General features: G+C 36.9%; 1 protein-coding gene across 1 annotated transcript; it reads right to left on the reverse strand.

Annotated features, from left to right (window-relative positions):
- Positions 1 to 3,334: 3,334 nt before the first annotated feature.
- On the reverse strand, positions 3,335 to 4,322 carry OR51F1 (olfactory receptor family 51 subfamily F member 1). Its single transcript, XM_017679169.2, has one exon. It carries the CDS (start codon positions 4,292 to 4,294, stop codon positions 3,335 to 3,337), a length of 960 nt encoding a protein of 319 aa, XP_017534658.1. The 5' UTR covers positions 4,295 to 4,322.
- Between the last annotated feature and the right edge of the window lie 16,353 nt (positions 4,323 to 20,675).

Genomic DNA, 20,675 nt, shown 5'->3' on the forward strand with positions numbered 1-20,675 from the left:
TCATATGCATAGATGTTAATGAGCCTGGCTTAGTGACCGCATCTCATACTGCCCCTGGTCAACAAAGGAGAGCAGCTACTTGTCTTCTTAATGACTCTGCTATCTCACGTTCACTCCTGATGGCCTCAGTCAGTGGTGTGCTTCCTGGGCTTCTCAGGGAACTGGGGTGGGTCTCCTGAGTTTATATAATCTGTCCATCCAAGCATGCTCACTTTCCTCAGCTACTTTATTTTACTGTTTAAAGAATTGTTCATAAAAGCAATAGAACTATGAATGCAGTATAGATTAAAAGAAAAAGAGGAGGGAATATGGTATTTTAGAGTGGAAAGTAGTATGATTCAACTTGAAGTTAACCTGTTGTATCAGAGGAATGGTGAGAATACAAGCCTAGTTGTAAATCTGGCTAACGAAGGAGACTAGCTAGCATTTTACTTCAAGGCTGAGAGATTTCCACAGTTCCTTTCTTCAGAAGGCAACATTTTGATTAATTTGTTTAATGTAAATTGATCAAATGGCAGTGTACTGGATGGATCAAATGAAGAGAGAGAAAAGGCAGAGAACACAACAGGTGAATAAAAGAATCGGGCCATACATAGTACATGGAAAAACAGAGTGGAACAGTGGTGTGCCTTCACATACACCAAACTGCTTTTTTTTTTTTTTTTGGTATTTGAGCATTCTTTGTGTTCATGAAAAAGATCCCAAACCAATGGATGTAGACAGTGCTTTGCAACAGCAATTTGGAGACTTACATTTCACAATTTTGTTTTTTCACTTTGGGTATTCACATAAAATTTATCTGGTAAGTCTAAATAGGAATACCAAGTATTTCACTTTCAAGCTGTTTCTTTTTTCTTTTTGCATTTCTACCTGTGACCTATAGGATAAGCTATTCAGATCCTCAAGACTCTCCTATGAATGTCTTTTTAATGTGCCTCTTTGAGCTACTGAAGTTTATTAGAATATTACTTTAATAAATTTACCTCAGACCCACTCTACATACAAAGCCAAGCACTAGTTTATTCCCTTTGATGAATAACATTATAAGTAACATGTATATGTAGTAACCTACACATTTTTAAACCAACAATATTACTCAAGCTAAATAAAATTATCCAAGATTTTGCACACTTAAAGGTCCCCAAATATGTCAAGAGCATTTCTCCTTTGCTATCTTCTTGGTCCCTTTCTCAGTCCCAGCTAGTGTCCTTTAAAGATACCTAGTCTTTTCTTTTGCAGGTTCAGCTAGAAGCACACGTTGTAATGCTGTAGGTCTTTGATCATGTCAAAGTAAAAGTTCCTCATTTTAATATTCTTGGGTGTTCTATTTTTCGAAAGCTCCAAGCAGCTAACAGGGCATGTAGAATTACCAGAACAAAAGCCCCCCACACATAACATTCAGAAAGCACAACCAAATTTCTAAAACAAATCTACAAATCAATTCCTTTTATAGAACAGTATTGTTCAAGCAAAAGATGTTCTTTAAACAACTAATACAAATCTTGTAATATAAATTCACTTGAAAAAAAACAGAAAAGAAAGAAAAGTTTTGTGGTTGCACATTCTTTAATGCTATGTCCAGACAGGGCCTATGAATTTGAAACTCAGAAGAGTACTCTCCAAGAAGAGTAAAATGGTGACATAATACTTACATTCTTCCAAGGAGTTGCTCCCAAAATAATGTTCTCTATTTACTTTTGGAAACATTTTCAACTTAGCAACACAAACAGTATGATTTTGTATTATCAACTATTACAGTGCATTATTTTACAATATTTTGTTATGTTACTTCTTCACACACTAGACTTTAAGCTTCCTGAGTGCAGGGGAATTTTTTGGGGGGGATCTTATGATTTTATTGTTTCTCACAAGGTCAAATATATGCAGGTTTTACCAGTCACTGATGTGTTGGTAAACTTAATCTCGGGGTGGGTGGGGAGTTCTCATTTGTAGTGTTTCCCAATTCCTATGGTACAAGTGCTGATTTCAAGCTGCCAATGTGACATCATTGAACACAGAGTTGAAAAGAGAGGCACAGTACGGCCTCTGGCAGGCTGATGTGAGCGGGCTCCGGCACACTGCGCTCTCCAGTGTTTGTGGGATACATGATACTTCCTTCCTACATAGTACCAGTTTTTCACCTGCGATAAAACTGATAGGATTCCCATCAGATTTCCATCTCCTTTTTCCTCGGATTTTTCTGCCACTTTGTATAACTGAGTTTTATGCTTCGGCCTGCTTCTTAAATTGATATAGTTACCATGATTCCATTTTTTCAGGAACCAACTATTTTAAGTCTAGCTATGTGTAACTGTTTATAGGCTGAGCATCAGGAATTATTTACTTTGGTTCTCTGGTTGGTCCTTCATGGCATTTGTAAAACCTCCAACATTTTATGGGAAATAGTGAGTGTGTTTATGTGTGATTTTTGTGTGGAGAAGTTTTTATGGATTTCATCGGATTCCAAAGGGATTACTGTGCAGAAAAAGGTTAAGAAGCTCTGCCCCCAAATTCTTCACATTCTACTTCATGATCTTTTCTAGTTCCCCAGAGTTCCCAAAATTCTCCAATGTTGCTGTAATGAGTTATTAGCTACTGTCCCTAATTGTGAAAGCTTTTCTACTGACTGTCCAATACTGGATACTTATCAATGGCTTATGAGCCATGACATATCTGCTTCTACACTTTGAACTATTAATTATGAATGAAGAAGACAAGCTAAAGTATACTGTAAGAAGACAACACAACTTTTTAAAGGCATGACACATGAACATAAAGATCCAGTTCTTTCATCTTATAACATTTTTCCTAGATGCTTTCAGCAGAGTATGCAATACTCTTAACAAATACACAAACAAAGAGCACGGTGTCTCAGATACAGAAAGCCTGGGTTCAAATCTCAATCCTGATCTATGTTAGATATTTGCCTTTTGATGGTTTAAATGTCTCTAGGCCTCATTTCTTCATTTCTATAATATAATTGATAATAATATATATATTTTATTAAGTCATTTTGAAGAATAAATGAAATAGGTCTTACGTGGTTGGTAGACCATTAAGTATAAACTAAACAGTCACTAAATGTTGGTTACTATGAGTATTATTTTTATTATTTCTGTATTATTTTTATTATTTCACTATTACTATTCTCATATTTCTCTTATTGGACTTTAAAATGATACTTAATATTTTATGACTGAAAGCAAACATGCTTACTATTTGTTGAATAAATGAAAAAAATGAGAAAAATGTCTTGTAGGCAGTAACCTACCAGGGTTGCTTTTCTACAGTGAAAGTCACATTTTCCAGGTTTTTCTCATGCAGTATTCTCTGTTTATTTTGTAGGGAGAAGACTGGATATAGCCTTGCGAATCTGTTTTGTTTTTATACTATAGATGATGGGGTTGAGTACAGGGGGCAAAAGGAGGTATATATTGGCCATCGTGGCATGGACCGCTTTGTGCGCTGACAGACCATAGCGGTGCACCAAGGACAGGCTCATCATGGGGATGTAGAAAATAGCAACTGCTCCTATGTGGGAGACACAGGTGCTGAAGACCTTGTGGCGTTCTTCAGGGGAGGCAATACTGAGGACAGAGTGAATGATCAAGATGTAAGACAGGACAATGCATGGTGTGTCTATTCCTGTGGTCAGAATAAGATTAATTAATCCGCAGATGCTATTGGCCTGAGTATCTGAACATGCTAATTTAATCACATCTGGGTGGTAACAGTAGGAGTGGGAAAGAACATTTGCTCCACAGAAAGAGAGGGGCTTAAGGAGCAAAAGTAGTGGCACTGTTAATACTACAGTGCGTATAATCATTAAGAGGCCTATCTGATTGACTCTGGAACTAGTGAGAATGGTAGCGTATCTCAGAGGATCACAGACAGCCACGTAGCGGTCAAAGGCCATAGCCACCAGCACCCCAGATTCTATGAAGGTAAATCCATGAAGAAAAAACATCTGGATAATGCAGTTATCTAGACTGATTTCACTTGCATGAAACCAGAGGGCACCTAATGTGGTTGACATTGTAGAAACTGTCAAGCCCAAGTCAGTAGCTGAGAGCATGGAGAGGAAATAGTACATGGGCTCACGGAGACTCTTGTGGGTGATGACGACGAGCAGGACCATGGTGTTCCCAGAGAGGGCAATGCTGTAGAGACAACAGAAGGGCACAGAGACCCAGGCATGGGCAGACTCGAGGCCAGGAATGCCAGTCAACAAGAAGGTCGGAAATTTAGATGTCATGTTACTTAACATCTCCATGTTGTCCTGGATTTGTAGCATTTGTCCTGACAATACTCACATCCTATAGAAATAATGAATTACAGTGTTACACAAAAATATCTAGATAAATTTTCTTTTGGTTAGAGTTATCTAAGGTCATGAATAAGTACTCTATCACTGAATAAACCTAAATCAAACTGTAATATATATAAACAGTTTTACTCTTAAATTCAAGGAAAAATGTCCATATAATTTTGTACATTTTGGTGATTATTTTCTATGTTAGCAGAATTTTAAGCTCTATTATGTCTAATCTATTATATATAATGTTCTATGAATAAAGAATTAAGAGAAATCAATGCATTCAACTTTGAATATGCTGTGTATGAAATGAATAAGAAAAATCCACCTAAAGATATCCATGGGTCTGCCATGCCTATGTAAGTGGTTGTGAATATCCAGGTAAAAGTCTCCAAATTTTTGCTAGTAATACATTCATTTGAAAGTTTTCTCTGTAAAAGTGCCATTTTAATCCAACAATATGAATGTACAGCATCAGAAAGTAGATTTACAAGAGTTAACTAGTGAAGACAGGACTTCATAGAAGTTATTGGAAAGGACTATACAGACTAAAGCAAGATAAAACTAAGCTTTACAGAACACCTTCAAACTAAGAGAACATAGTGTTATTGCTGGGTGTTACATGAACAACAATGTTAAATTGCTTGAGTGGTCAGGTTTCCTAAGAATTAAAAATTTCAAATGCAACTGAGAGTATATTAGTGACCCTGGAAAAAATAGCTGAAGTCCAGCAATGAAAGCTAAGAGCTACAGTGATTTAAGGAATGAATGGAAAAATAAGTAGTAGAGGTACAGTGTGTATTATTTCTGGGAGCTTGTCACTGTAGGCAAGGAGAGGAACTAGGCATGATTAAAGGAGACTAAAGTGTATGGAGGATTTTTGCAAGTGAAAAGACTTAAAGAAATGTATACATTTGTTAGCTCAAATTAAAGGTACAGAAACAGTGAGAGACTGAAAACATGGAACAACAGGGACTAATTTGTATAGAAAACTCCTTAGGAAAGTAGTAGGTATTGACTACAGACATTAACAGAATTAGCCCTCAAATTAGCCCTCAAAAACATGAGGATGAGGATCATCTTTTCCACTGATGTTAGAGAAGAAGTGGCAAATGGATAGGTTGGTGGAGGGTTTTGTGAGGGAAATATTATGCAGTGCCTGCTTGTTTGTTTTTTTAATTTAAAAAAGTGGTCAGATTCACTTAATATGAAATTTACTATCTTAACTATTTTAAGTGTACAGTTCAATGGTATTAAATACATTCATAATGTTGCACAGCCATCACCACCATCCATCTCCATAACTCTTTTTGTCTTGTAAAACTGAACCTCTATCCCATTAAATACTAACTTCTCATTCCCCAACTTCCCCGACCTCTGGTGACCACCATTCTTCTTCATAATGTTGATGACCCTACACATCTCATGCAAGGGGAATCATACAATAAATTCTTTTGTGACTGGCTTATTTCACTTAGCATTATGTCCTCAACAGTGGTCACATATGTCAGAATTTCCTTCCTTTTTTAACCAGTGCCTGCTTTTCCCCCTGTGAATTATTAGGGGTAAACTTACTGTCACTCAAAGAGTATGGAGTGATAGATGCCGATATGAAGATACAAAAGTGGATTTCAGTAGACATGGCAGGAATCAGAAAAGTGGTTGGATCAATACACACAGAAATGTTATAAAGAAAGCCTTGTTCAATTAAAATTTTAAAAATATTTTTTAAAGGAACACATTTAAATTGTTAAAGTCTATTCTAGGAAGACAAACAAGTGATAGCAACATTAGTTATTATAATATTTTTAAATCAGGCTTTTAAAAATACTAGGTAAAGTTTACTGCCTGAGAGTAAAAACTGTATTAAGGATACATGTTACCATTCTCTTTATGCTAGTTTTCTACAGTTCCTTTTTAAACTCAGGGTTTCTATTCAGTCTGAGAAAAAACATTGCAATAGTTAATTATGAACTAGTAGGGAACAGACATCTGTAGGTTATATGGATCCCCAAGGACAGAGTGGATCTTAATATTACCTGACTTTTCTAAAAACTCATATGAATATTGATGAATAGGAAACAATCAAAACACAAAGTCAACACAGTGAATACCTTTTTCTACCTTCTTATCAGCTTCATGTGGAAAGAAGAGGCTTCTCTGTCTTCACCAGCAGAGAGGATACAAGTTACAGTTCTGGAGCCATGGACTTTATAGTAAAGTGGGACTGAGCTGTGGGGCCATTGGTGAAATGTGACTCTCCCTGGGACTGTAAAGAGAAAAACCTAAATCCCTCTCTCTCTATCTATAAATACGGGACAGTGCTGTATGATCTCAGAAGGATTTTAGTTACTAACTTTCAAGTAACCAGTGTCCACAGAGACATTAAATGCAAAGTAAATAAACCAAATCATCCATATAGATGGACAGTTTAGACATTATTCTAGGCACTGGGCAATAGAAAGATGCATGCTATTGTCTATGGGTTATCAGTATACTGGGAAGATAGGAGAACACCAGTGTTCACTGAAATAATTATGGTGACAATGAAGAGAGAAGCAAATATGCACCCCTTTCTCCAGGACCCTGTCCATACACTGCCACATTGACCCATAGGGAGGATGGTGCATTCACTCCCAAATCCATCTCTGTATAGCCACTCACTAGCTTTTCCCCAGGAAATGGGTCAGCTCCTGATTAAATGGTTCCCATTTTGCTAGTGGCCGGCTCACTGTGGTGAATAAGTTCTCACATGTATGTGTTCCTGCTCTCCTACTTGCTGTTTACTTGTGGTAGTGAACTCAAGGGCCTAGACTCCTGGGGGAGTGTGGCTGTCCTTGTCAATGTGGGCACTTGAGTAATGGATGCAGATTGCTTTATAGGCCTATAGCCGTTCTAGATTCATAGGACAGGAGAAGACCCAGAACCAAACATTATGTTTCTTCTTTACAGAGGGGCCCCAACATTGGCTGAGAGTCTTGTGTTTGCCTAGATATCCATAAAACCAGCAATTTGCTCCTAGTTAGCTATTTTTCTTTAATTTTACTTGGCTCTTATTCCTATGCTTCTTGTTTGAGAACTCCAACACAGAAGTGTGAGGGGTTCAATTCAAGCCATAGAACTCTACCTAGAACCCCTATAAAGTGTCTGGCACTTCAATGACAAAAATGGACTATGAGCAAATAATTGTGCAAAACTTTATGTTAGTGTGAAAGAACTGGAAGTTTCACCATGGTTGCCTTTAAGAGTTAATAATTTAACCAGGGTTTCTACCCAAAGCCTTCTGTGGTAGATAATAAAATAATAAAATAATCCCTGATTGATTATTCCTGCTGCTTTGAACCCTTGTGTAATTTCTTGCTCCAGTGTGGGTGGGACCTGTGATTTGCTTCTAATCAATAGAAATGGCCAAGGTGACAGGATATCACTGCTGTGCTTACCTTACCTGAGATCTAGCTTTAATGAAGCAACAGCGTGTTGCTTTGCGGCAAAGTGTGCTGAAGGCTATCTCCAGCCAACAACTGGCTAGGAATAAATGTGGCCTCCTCTTGTCAACAGCCAGCAAGAAACTGAATCTTTCAGTCTGGACACAAGGAATTAACTGACTCCTGCCAGTAACCGTGTGATCTTGAATGTACATCCTTCCCCATTAGAGCCTCAGATGAGTCCCTGCCTTTGACTACACCTTGATTACAGCCTTGCAGACTCGGCTAAGCTGTACTCAGACTCCTTATTTATAGAAACTGTGACATAAAAGTTTTGAGTTCTTTTAAGCCACCACGTTTGTGGTAATTCGTTATGTAGCAATAGATGACTTCTATTTAAATGATAAATTTATTTCTGTTGTTTTTCACTGCTCTGTCTCAGGTTCCTAATGAGCATAGAAGAGTGACATTTACTTCTGACCTAAGTGACATGTCGTGACTATTGAGATTTTGAAGTTATTGAGGACAATATTGTACTTTTGTGGTTTATGCATTATCTATAACACACAGAACACATCTGGATGCATCATAGGAATCAAATAATAATTTGTTGAATTGTAAATAAAATGCTAATATAAGTAATAACATGCGTTCAACAAATTATGCATTTCATTTGTGTGCTGCTCACAGGTTTATCCCATGTAACTGGAACTCAGCCAATGATACATAATAGAGGCCAGCAAGTTTTTTTCCTTCTATAAGGACCAGACAGTAAATATCTTAGGCTTTTTTGGCCGTACAGTTCTCTGTCTTAACTTCTCAAGTTAATGTTGTAGCAGGGCAACAACCATAGACATTTCTGAATCAGTGTGGCTGTGCTCAAATTAAACTCCATTCATAGAAGCAGGTGGCCAACCAGAGAAAGACAAGTACCATATGATTTCACTTATATATGGAATCTAAAAACAAAGCAAAACAAAATGAACAAACAGCAGTGAACTCAGAGATGCTGAGAAGTGACGGGTGGTCACCACGGTGGGAGCAGTGGGGGTTGGGTGGGTGGGTGGGGTGCAGGAGGGGGATGAGGCACAAAAATCTCAATCATCATATGAGTTGGTCATGGGGATGGAAGTGCAGCATGGAGAATATGGTCAGTGGCTCTGTAACATCTTCCTGTGTTGACAGATAGTAACTGCCCTAGCTGGGGATTTAATGTGTGTAACTGTTGAACCTCTGTGTTGTATACCTGAAACCAATATAATGTGGTATATCAACTATACTACAATAAAAAATAACTCTTGGAAAAAAAAACAGGCAGCAGGCCAGATTTAGCCAGTGGGCTACAGTTTGCCTGTCCTGATATACAACTTTATTAGATATCCTCTTCTATCCCATCCCAATAACTGTACCCTCCTTCTACACCCAAAGTAACTACTGTCCTCACTTCCACACCTTAGATTAGTTTTACCTATAATTTGCATCTATAATGTAATAAAATAAAAATATATAAGTTGAATAAAACAGTATATATGCAAAGTACTATCCTCACTTCCACACCTTAGATTAGTTTTACCTATAATTTGCATCTATAATGTAATAAAATATAAATATATAAGTTGAATAAAACAGTATGTATGCCTCTTTTTTTGGTTCATTTCATATTATCTTTATGAGATTTTTTTCATGTTGAATATGAGAGTTTTTCATTTTTTTTAGTTTTTATAATTGTATGAACATACCCCAAATTACCCATTTTTCTTTTCCTGGACACTTCTGTTGTGTTCAGGTTTTGGTTATAAATAATTATGCTGCTATAATAATTATTTATTATGACCTTAGGAGCACACATATATCCATTTCTGTTGATTTTATTTTAGAGTTAAATTGCCAACTTTGAGACACTATCAAACAGTTTCCGAAGGAGTTTGTACTGATTTACATTCACACCATTAGGATGTGAGTGGTCCTGTTGATTCATACTTTTATCAATATTTGGTATTATCAGTATTTCCAATGTTAGCCATTCTTGTGGGTTTATAGTCTGATTTTAGTATTCATTTGCATTTTCCCAACTAATGATATCATATAAATTTTTATATTTAATGGCACTTTGAATATAGCTTCTTATAAGTGCCTGTTCCAAACTTTTCTCTATTTCTTCATTGCCTTTTTTGATTTTTCAGATTTTCTTATATATATAGTACACACATCCTCTTTTTAATATTCACTTTCTTAAAAGTGCTGTTTGATGAACAGAATATCCTGTTTTAATTTAGAGCAAGCTGTTTTCCCTTTATATTTAGTGCCTTCTATGTTCTGTTACAAACAACCTAAATATATTGTCCAATGTTGTTTATAGGAATTTAATGTTTTTTGTTGTTTATATTTAAATCTATAATCCATCTGTAATAGATTTTTGTTTATGGTATGAGGTGGAGGTCAAGTTTATTTTCTGAACATGAATATAAAATTAGCTCAGGATCTTTCATTGAAGAGACTGTTTTTTCCACATTGCTACATGGTAACATATATAAATAGAGCATCCATGTATTTAATGCTTTTGTTTTGGACTCTATTCTATTACTCCATTTGTCTAATTCTGAGCAAAAAGCACATTGTTTTAATTATTGTAGCTCTTTAATAATTCTGATATTGAGTAGAGTAAGACTGCAAACTTTATTTTTTAAATTTCACTATGGATTTTAGAATCAGCTTGTTAATCCACATGCACACATGCATCACACAGAAGTTCTGAGATTTTGACAGGACTGCACTGAATCTTTAAACTAACTAGGCAAAATATTTCACAATACTTTAAAGTACTGAATCATCCAGTCCATGGGTTTAGTTTATCCTTCCATTTATTTAGGATTTATTTAATTTTAATTCTGTTTTATAGTTTTCAGGGTAGGGGTGTTTTGCAGTTTCAGAAAATTTATTCTTAGGTCTTTGGTTTTTTTATGTAATTTAAATGATAAACCTTTAAATCTACCCTTCTAAATGTTTTTTAATGGAATATATGAAAACACTTTTTGTATGGTGACATTGTATTGTAAATCTTGCTAAATCCACTCACTAATTTAAAAGCTTATCTATTGATTTTTCTTGATATTCTACATGACCTATCAGGCTTTCTATAAATGACAGTATTCAGATTTCTTCCTATTTATTCTATATATGTAAGCATGTGTGTGTGTGTGTGTGTGTGTGTGTGTGTATGTGTGTGTGTGTGTGTAAATGTGTGAGTTTCTTTTGTCTTATTGCACTGGCTTATTTCTTCTTTGTAATGTTGAGTAAAATTCGTTTTATACATTTTTTTGTTTTTGTTTTTTATTCATTTTATTATCATTAATCTACAATTACATGAAGAACATTATGGTTACTAGACTCCCCCCTTCACCAAGTCACCCAACACAAACCCCATAACAGTCACTGTCCATCAGCGTAGTAAGATGCTATACACTCACTACTTGTCTTCTCTGTGTTGCACATCCCTCCCTATGACCCCACCACATTATACATGCTAATCAAAAGGCCCCCTTTCTTTTTCCCTGCCCCTATCCCTCCCTTCCCACCCCTCCTGCCTAGTCCCTTTCCCTTTGGTAACCGTTAGTCCATTCTTGGGTTCTGTGATTCTACTGCTGTTTTGTTCCTTCGGTTTTTCTTTGTTCTTACACTCCACATATGAGTGAAATCATTTGGTACTTGTCTTTCTCTGCCTGGCTTATTTCACTGAGCATAATACCCTCTAGCTCCATCCATGTTGTTACAAATGGTGGGATTTGTTTTCTTCTTATGGCTGAATACTATTCCATTGTGTATATGTACCACATCTTCTTTATCCATTCATCTACTGATGGACACTTAGGTTTCTTCCAATTCTTGGCTATTGTAAATAGTGCTGCGATAAACATAGGGGTGCATCTGTATTTTTCAAACTGGAGTGCTGCATTCTTAGGGTAAATTCCTAGGAGTGGAATTCCTGGGTCGAATGGTAAATCTATTTTGAGCATTTTGAGGAACCTCCATACTGCTTTCCACAATGGTTGAACTAATTTACATTCCCACAAGCAGTGTAGGAGGGTGCCCCTTTCTCCACAACCTCGCCAACATTTTTTGTTGTTTGTCTTTTGGATGGTGGCGATCCTTACTGGTGTGAGGTGATATCTCATTGTAGTTTTAATTTGCATTTCTCTGATGACAAGCGATTTGGAGCACCTTTTCATGGGTCTGTTGGCCATCTGAATTTCTTCTTTGGAGAACTGTCTGTTCAGCTCTTCTGCCCATTTTTTAATTGAATTATTTGCTTTTTGTTTGTTGAGGTGCATGAGCTCTTTATATATTTTGGATGTCAAGCCTTTATCGGATCTGTCATTTATGAATATATTCTCCCATACTGGGGGGTACCTTTTTGTTTTATTAATGGTGTCCTTTGCTGTACAGAAGCTTTTCAGCTTGATATAGTCCCACTTGTTCATTTTTGCTTTTGTTTCCCTTGCCCGGGGAGATATTCATGAAGAAGTCACTCATGTTTATGTCTAAAAGATTTTTGCCTATGTTTTTTTCTAAGTTTTATGGTTTCATGACTTTCATTCAGCTCTTTGATCCATTTGGAGTTTACTTTTGTGTATGGGGTTAGACAGTGATCCAGTTTCATTCTCTTACATGTACCTGTCCAGTTTTGCCAGCACCATCTGTTGAAGAGACTGTCATTTCCCCATTGTATGTCCATGGCTCCTTTATCATGTATTAATTGACCATATATGTTTGGGTTAATGTCTGATGTCTCTATTCTGTTCCACTGGTGTGTGCCTCTGTTCTTGTGCCAGTACCAAACTGTCTTGATTACTGTGGCTTTGTAGTAGAGCTTGAAGTTGGGGAGCGAGATCCCCCCTCACTTTATTCTTCCTTCTCAGAATTGCTTTGGCTGCTCAGGGTCTTTGGTGTTTCCATATGAATTTTTGAACTATTTGTTGCAGTTTGTTGAAGAATGTTGTTGGTAATTTGATAGGGATTGCATCACATTTGTATATTGCTTTGGGCAGGATGACCATTTTGACGATATTAATTCTTCCTAGCCATGAGCATGGGATGAGCTTCCATTTGTTAGTGTCCTCTTTAATTTCTCTTAAGAGTGTCTTTTAGTTTTCATGGTATAGGTCTTTCACTTCCTTGGTAAGGTTCGTTCTTAAGTATTTTATTCTTTTTAATGCAATTGTAAATGGAATTGTTTTCTTGATTTCTCTTTCTATTAGTTCATTGTTAGTGAATAGGAAAGTCACAGATTTCTGTGTGTTAATTTTGTATCCTGCAACTTTGCTGTATTCTGATATCAGTTCTAGTAGTTTTGGAGTGGAGTCTTTAGGATTTTTTATGTACAATATCATGTCATCTACAAATAGTGACAGTTTTACTTCTTCTTTACCAATTTGGATTCCTTGTATTCCTTTGTTTTGTCTGATTGCCATGGCTAGGACTTTCAGTACTATGTTGAATAACAGTGGGGAGAGAGGGCATCCCTGTCTTGTTCCCAGTCTCAGAGGAAAAGCTTTCAGCTTTTCACTGTTCAGTATGATATTGGCTGTGGGTTTATCATATATGGCCTTTATCATGTTGAGGTACTTGCCCTCTCTACCCATTTTGTTGAGAGTTTTTATCATGAATGGATGTTGAGTTTTGTCGAATGCTTTTTCAGCATCTATGGAGATGATCATGTGGTTTTTGTCTTTCTTTTTGTTTATGTGGTGGATGATGTTGATGGATTTTCGAATGTTGTACCATCCTTGCATCCCTGTGGTGAATCCCAATTGGTCATGGTATCGGATCCTTTTGATGTATTTGAATTCAGTTTGCTAATAACTTGTTGAGTATTTTTGCATCTATGTTCATCAGGGATATTGGTCTGTAATTTTCTTTTTTGGTGGGGTCTTTTCCTGGTTTTGGTTTTAGGGTGATGTTGGCTTCAAAGAATGAGTTTGGGAGTATTCCCTCCTCTTCTATTTTTTTGGGAAATTTTAAGGAGAATGGTATTATATCTTCTCTGTATGTCTGATAAAAATCTGAGGTAAATCAAAAGTTTTTTGATTACAGCTTCAAATTCTTTGCTGGTAATTGGTTTGTTTAGATTTTGTGTTTCTTCCTTGGTCAGTCTTGGAAGGTTGTATTTTTCTAGGAAGTTATCCATTTCTTCTAGGTTTTCCAGCTTCTTAGCATATAGGTTTTCATGGTAGTCTCTAATAATTCTTTGTATTTCTGTTGGGTCCGTCATGATGTTTCCTTTCTCTTTTCTGATTCTGTTGATGTGTGTTGATTCTTTTTTCTTTTAATAAGTCTGGCTAGAGGCTTATGTATTTTGTTTATTTTCTCAAAGAACCAGGTCTTGGTTTCATTGATTTTTTTCTATTGTTTTATTCTTCTCAATTTTGGTTATTTCTTCTCTGATCTTTATTATGTCCCTCCTTCTGCTGAGTTTAGGTCTCATTTGTTCTTCTTTATCCAATTTCCATAATTGTGATGTTAGACTATTCATTTGGGTTTGTTCTTCCCTCTTTAAATATGCCTGGATTGCTATATACTTCCCTCTTGAGACTGCTTTTGCTGCATCCCACAGAAGTTGGGGCTTTGTGTTGTTGTTGTCATTTATTTTCATATATTGCTGGATTTCCATTTTAATTTGGTCTTTGATCCATTGACTATTTAGGAGCATGTTGTTAAGCCTCCATGTGTTTGTGAGCCTTTTTGCTTTTTTCGTACAATTTATTTCTATTTTCATACCTTTGTGGTCTGGAAAGTTGGTTGGTAGAATTTCAATCTTTTGGAATTTACTGAGGCTCTTTTTGTGGCCCAGTATGTGGTGTATTCTGAAGAATGTTCCATGTGCACTTTAGAAGAATGTGTATCCTGTTGCTTTTGGGTATAGAGTTCTATAGAGGTCTATTAAGTCCATCTGTTCTAGTGTGTTGTTCAGTGCCTCTGTGTCCTTACTTATTTTCTGTCTGGTGGATCTGTCCTTTGGAGTGAATTGTGTGTTGAAGTCTCCTAAAATGAATGCATTGTATTCTATTTCCTCCTTTAGTTCTGTTAGTATTTGTTTCACATATGCTGGTGCCCCTGTGTTGGGTGCATATGTATTTATAATGGTTATATTCTCTTGTTGGACTAACCCCTTTATCATTATGTAACGTCCTTTATTATCTCTTGTTACTTTCTTTGATTTGAAGTCTATTTTGTCGGATACTAGTACTGCAACACCTGCTTTTTTCTCCCTATTGTTTGCATGAAATATCTTTTTCCATCCCTTGACTTTAGTCTGTACATGTCTTTGGGTTTGAGGTGAGTATCTTATAAGCAGCATATAAATGGGTCTTGTTTTTTTATCCATTCAGTGACTCTACGTCTTTTGATTGGTGCATTCAGTCAATTAACATTTAGGGTGATTACCGATAGGTATGTACTTATTGCCATTTCAGGCTTTAGATTCATGGTTACCAAAGTTTCCAGGTTACTTTCCTTACTATCTAAGAGTCTAAGTTAACTCACTTCATATGCTCTTACAAACACAATCTAAAGGTTCTTTTCTATTTCTCCTCCTTTTTCTTCCTCCTCCATTCTTTATATATTAGGTATCAAATTCTATACTTTTTGTCTATCCTTTGATTGTCTTTAGGGATAGTTAATTTAATTTTGCATTTGCTTCATAATTAGCTGTTCTACTTTTTTTACTGTGGTTTTATTACCTCTGGTGACAGCTATTCAACCTCAGGAACACTTCCATCTATAGTAGTCCCTCCAAAATAGACTGTAGAGATGGTTTGTGGGAGGTAAATTCTCTCAGCTTTTGCTTATCGGGAAATTGTTTAATCCCTTCTTCAAATTTAAATGATAATCTTGCTGGATAAAGTAATCTTGGTTCCAGGTCCTTCTGCTTCATGGCATTAAATACATCATGCCACTACCTTCTGGCCTGTAAGGTTTCTGCTGAGAAGTCCGATGTTAGCCTGATGGGCTTTCCTTTGTATGTGATCTTATTTCTGTCTCTGGCTGTTTTTAACAGTCTGTCCTTATCCTTGATCTTTCCCAGTTTTATCACTATGTGTCTTGGTGTTTTCTTCCTTGGATCCCTTGTGTTGGGAGATCTGTGGATCTCTATGGCCTTAGAGACTATCTCCTTCCCCAGATTGGGGAAGTTTTCAGCAACTACCTCCTCAAAAACACTTTCTATCCCTTTCTCTCCCTCTTCTTATTCTGGTATCCCTATAATGCAAATATTGTTCTGCTTGGATTGGTCACACAGTTCTCTCAATATTCTTTCATTCTTAGAGATCCTATTTTCTCCCTGTGCCTCAGCTTCTTTGTATTCCTCTTCTCTAGTTTCTATTTCATTTATTGTCTCCTCCACCATATCCAACCTGCTTTTAATAATTTCCATTGTGCTCTTCAATGATTGGATCTCAGATCTGAATTCATTCCTGAGTTCTTGGATGTCTTTCCATACCTCCATTAGAATGTTGATGATTTTTATTTTGACCTCCCTTTCTGGAAGAGTCATGAGGTCCATATCATTTAAATCTTCTTGGAAGTTGTATTAATAATTTTACTCTGGACAAGGTTCCTTTGGCTTTTCATGTTTGTATATGGCTCCCTCTAGTGTCCAGAAGCTCCATTCTGGAGCTGCTCAGTCCCTGAAGCAATGTCGGGGGTCACAGGGGAGTGGTACTGGTGCCTGGGGTGAGGAAAGAACTGTTCCCTGCCTCCCGGCTGCTGTGCCTGTCTCCACTGCCTGAGCCAGTGGGCCTAGCACACAGGTATAACTTTTTGTCCCAGAGCAGCTGGATATGGATCTCTGCTTTCCACAAGCAGCTGGAATCCCAGTCTCCCCAGGGACTCTGCCTGTATTAACTTTCCAACCTGGTAGCCATGCGAGTCTCATGAAAGCACCATGAAATGTGGTTTGTGCTCCCAGAGCAGATCTCTGGAGCTAGGTATTCAGCAGGCCCAAGCCTTCCACTCCCTCCCTGCTCCGTTTCTCTTCCTCCCGCCAGTGAGCTGGGGTGGGGGAGGCACTCGGGTCCTGCAGAGCCACAGCTCTGGTACGTTACCCCGTTCGGTGAGGTCTGCTCTTTTCTCCAGGTGTGTGCAGTCTGACGCCGTCCTCTTTCCTGTTGCTCTCTCAGGATTAGTTGCGCCAACTATATTTTCTAATTGTATCCAGTTTTAGGAGGAAGCCTCTATCTCTCCTCTCATGCTACCATCTTTAATCCATCTCCTTGTTTTATAAATTGCATTAGGGAATGTTCTTCATTTGCCTGTTCTCATGAAGAGTTTGTATAAAGTTAGAGCCTGTAAATTAGAGATTCAAGTCAATTGTTCTGTTTGTTTTCTCTCTTCCCTCCTTCCCTCCCTCCCTTCCTTCCTTCCTTCCTCCCTTCCTTCTTTTTTTTCCTATTGTGTGTCTTTGTAGTGATTTATAAATAAGAATATAATGTACGTAATATCTGTGGGAATACTAAGCCTTTCTTTTTCTTCCATTACTCTTCTAAGTTGTGTTTTTTAGACATTTGTTCATTTCATATACATTTTAAAAATATTGGCATCGGGTTTTAAAATTTTTCTTTTACCTGATTCAAAGTGCTGTAAGATCAGTAATGACATCACCTCTTCATTCCTGACATTGAGTTTTTTTATCCTTTTCCTTGGGTATAATTGAGTATTCTTGCCATTCAAGTTTATTAGTCTTTCTGATGAATTAACTTTTGTCTTTTTGTCTTATTTATTGAATGATGGCTTTTTAAGTAAATTTTTGCACCTGTATGTATTTTTTCACCTATTCTATTTAAAATTTTTCTTCTGAATTCTGGAGAGAGACACGTAAATAATTGTTCTCATCCCTTCTTTTATTTTCTAATATATGCATTGTAGACTGAAAACTTCTCTATAAGCCTGGTTTTAGTTGTATCTCCAAATATTGGTTTGTTGGAGAAGAAATGGCAAAGAGAGCTATGTATAAGGACTTAGTGATAGAAAGGAAACATGAAATGGTGAGACTTCATTTATGGAGGATGAAGCTGCATAATAGACCCTACTAGTGGGTTATCAGAAGCATACTTATATGTACATAATTAATATTGCAATTCTTCTAATTTATCATTACTCTATCTACCATTATTTATTCAAAATTGCTTCTGCTTTTGGGAAACTTAACAAAGGAAAAATTAATACTGCTTACAGTAATTATGCTTTTATTGCCATTATGCTCTTAAACCCAGTGAGCTACACATCACTCTAAGATGTAAATTTTTCTGCAAAATATAAAATAAGTCACAGAAATATCTTTCCTTCAGTGAAATATTTCATCCTCTTCCTCCAATTTTCAGCCTCCTTTTTTATATCTTATGTCAGAAGAATTTTGGGAGGGGAGAAAGGGTTGAAAATTTCTAGATAAAAAGTCACCAAATTTACTACCAATTCTGTCTTCTTTTTAGCTTTTAAATCTTATGATCTTCATTATCTGCCCTTAAGGACTTAAGGATCTGAGTTTGTACTTCAGACCTTAGAATCCATTTCAAGTCCAGAAACCAAAGATCTTAATACCAGAATTCCTATATATAAAGCAGAACAAATGGAAAATGTATTATATAACATTAAGGGAGTGAGAGTTATCACAAGGGAGGCCAAATTAACAATGGAGGGACAACAGTAGACTATAAGATTTCTTAAAGATTGGCTCAAATCATAAGAATAAAGGGAAAATGTTTTTCCTCAGAGCAGAATGTATGTTACTTAAGAGGGAATCTACTAAAGCTTCCTGATTTCAGTTGATCATTCTCCTTTTTATCTTTTAGTTTCCATACTTTAACTTTGCTTAACACAAAGATCATTTTACAATTTCCTATATAGACTCTCTTCCCTGTTTTTATATCACACACACCCCTTGCTTCAGTTATACTAGCCACATGCAATTTCTTGGCATATCAGGCTATATCATATTTCATTGACTTCATAGTATTGTGTGCTGGGCCTGGAAGGCCCTTTACATCATTATTACACATTCTTCTTAGTCCAAGTAGTCACCTCCTCTAATAATTCTTTGAGTCTCCAATAGGATTTAGATGTTTTCTTTAGTGTCCATATGGCTTCTTGAATATAATTCTGTGATAATACTTCTCATTCATTATTATTTTATTTTATGTCCCTGCCACTAGACTATACAAGCTATTTGAGAGGTCAGCGATGTTTCTTATGTGATCTTGTATTACCTCCACTAGGAAAAAGCCTAAAGAAGGAAAGAAGACAGGAAGGAAGGAAGGCCATCTCTGTCTAAGTCATTGCATGGTCAGACTGGCTACTCTGTGTTTGAAAAAAACAGCTTGAGGAAAGCTTTATGGATTTGTGTGGTCTTCACACTATATATGATGGGGTTCAGCACTGGGGGAAATAGGAAATAGTGACTTGACATCAGTGTATGGACGTATGGAGGAGCATTATAACCAAAGCGATGTATCAATACCAAAAGGGCCCAGGGGATATAGAAGATGGAAAAAGCACCAGTGTAAAAAACATATATGCCAAAATTCTGAGAAGTCCCAGAGCTGTACCTAGCCACATTTTGAGTCTGAGGCAAAATGAAAAATGTGTACTCCCATGTACCTGTTTTAATGTTTTTTAATAGTTAATATTTTCTGGAACAAAAAACTACTTAAAATATTGCTTCTTCTCTGGGGAAGTGATGCTGAGAATGGACTTAATGAACAGCACATAGGAGAAAAATCTAGGGAATATCAATACCTGATGTCAGAATGAAAGCAACTAAGCTGCAAATGCTGTTGACCTTGGTACTTGAGCAAGAACACTTAGTCACTTCAGTGTGTAGCATTAGGAGTGAGAAAGCACATTAAGACCATAGGAGGATAACCTCTTATGGAGCAAGAGCGAGGGCATTAGGTTGACCAGCATTTGTATAAAATTCACCACACCAGCTTTGATGGTTCTAGAACTGGTTCAGATCATGGCATGTCTTAGGGAGTCGTGGATGACAACAAAGCAGTCAAAAGCCATGGCCAAAAGTGCAGACGATCCCGGGAGGGTAAATCCATGTGGGAACATCTGCACAATGCGGGCATCCAGGCTGATGATCCTGGCATTGAACTGCACACACCTGATGTTGCGGTAAGAGAAGAAATAGTGATGCCATGTCAGTGGTGGAAGGCATAGAAAAGAAATAGTACATGGCTCATGAAGGCTGTAGTGTCTCATCACCACATACAGGATAGTCCTCTTCCTCAGAAGGGTGACCTCACAGAGGGAGGAAAAAGGGATGGAAAACCAGACTGGAAAGCTTCTAGCCCTGGAACGCTGGTCAGGAAGAAAGTTGCAGAAGTGTAGTTATCAATGGATAGCATGGTGGACTGCATAAGACGGTGCTGCCCTTCAGTAAATTCCTGCAATGACACATTTCATTGAGTTAAAGCTACTCTTTGTCAGGCATTTTGATACTTGTTTTAATTATTATATATCATGTAGTCCTTACAGCTGTTTTAGAGGTAGCTTTTATCTATCTTGATTTTGTAGAGGTAGACAGAGGTACAGGCAGGCTAAGTTAATTCATTAAACACAAGTAAAAGCAAGTATTGCTGACTCAGAGCTTTCACTCTTCGTACTACATTATGTCTAACACACTCTATGAGCAGCAGGGCTGAAATAGGGTGAGTTAAGTAAGACCTTTGCTTTGGGTATGAAAATAAGAAGGGTGCTTTAAAAAACTCAGCAACCAGATAAATAACATTTTAAATGCGATATTTAAAGAATAAAAATAAATGCAAAAATCCATGATGAACAGAACACCAAAATTCTGAATAAATCCCAGAGCTGCACCCAGCCACATTTTGAGTGAGACAAAATGAAAAATGTGTACTCCCATGTACCTGTTTTAATGTGTT

The sequence above is a fragment of the Manis javanica genome, chromosome 11 (genome assembly GCF_040802235.1).
Source record: "Manis javanica isolate MJ-LG chromosome 11, MJ_LKY, whole genome shotgun sequence".
Classification (NCBI taxonomy): Eukaryota; Metazoa; Chordata; class Mammalia; order Pholidota; family Manidae; genus Manis; species Manis javanica.

Coding starts and splice junctions, on each gene's coding strand:
- OR51F1 (XM_017679169.2), bottom strand. CDS start 4,294: ATGCTACAAATCCAGGACAACATGGAGATGTTAAGTAACATGACATCT.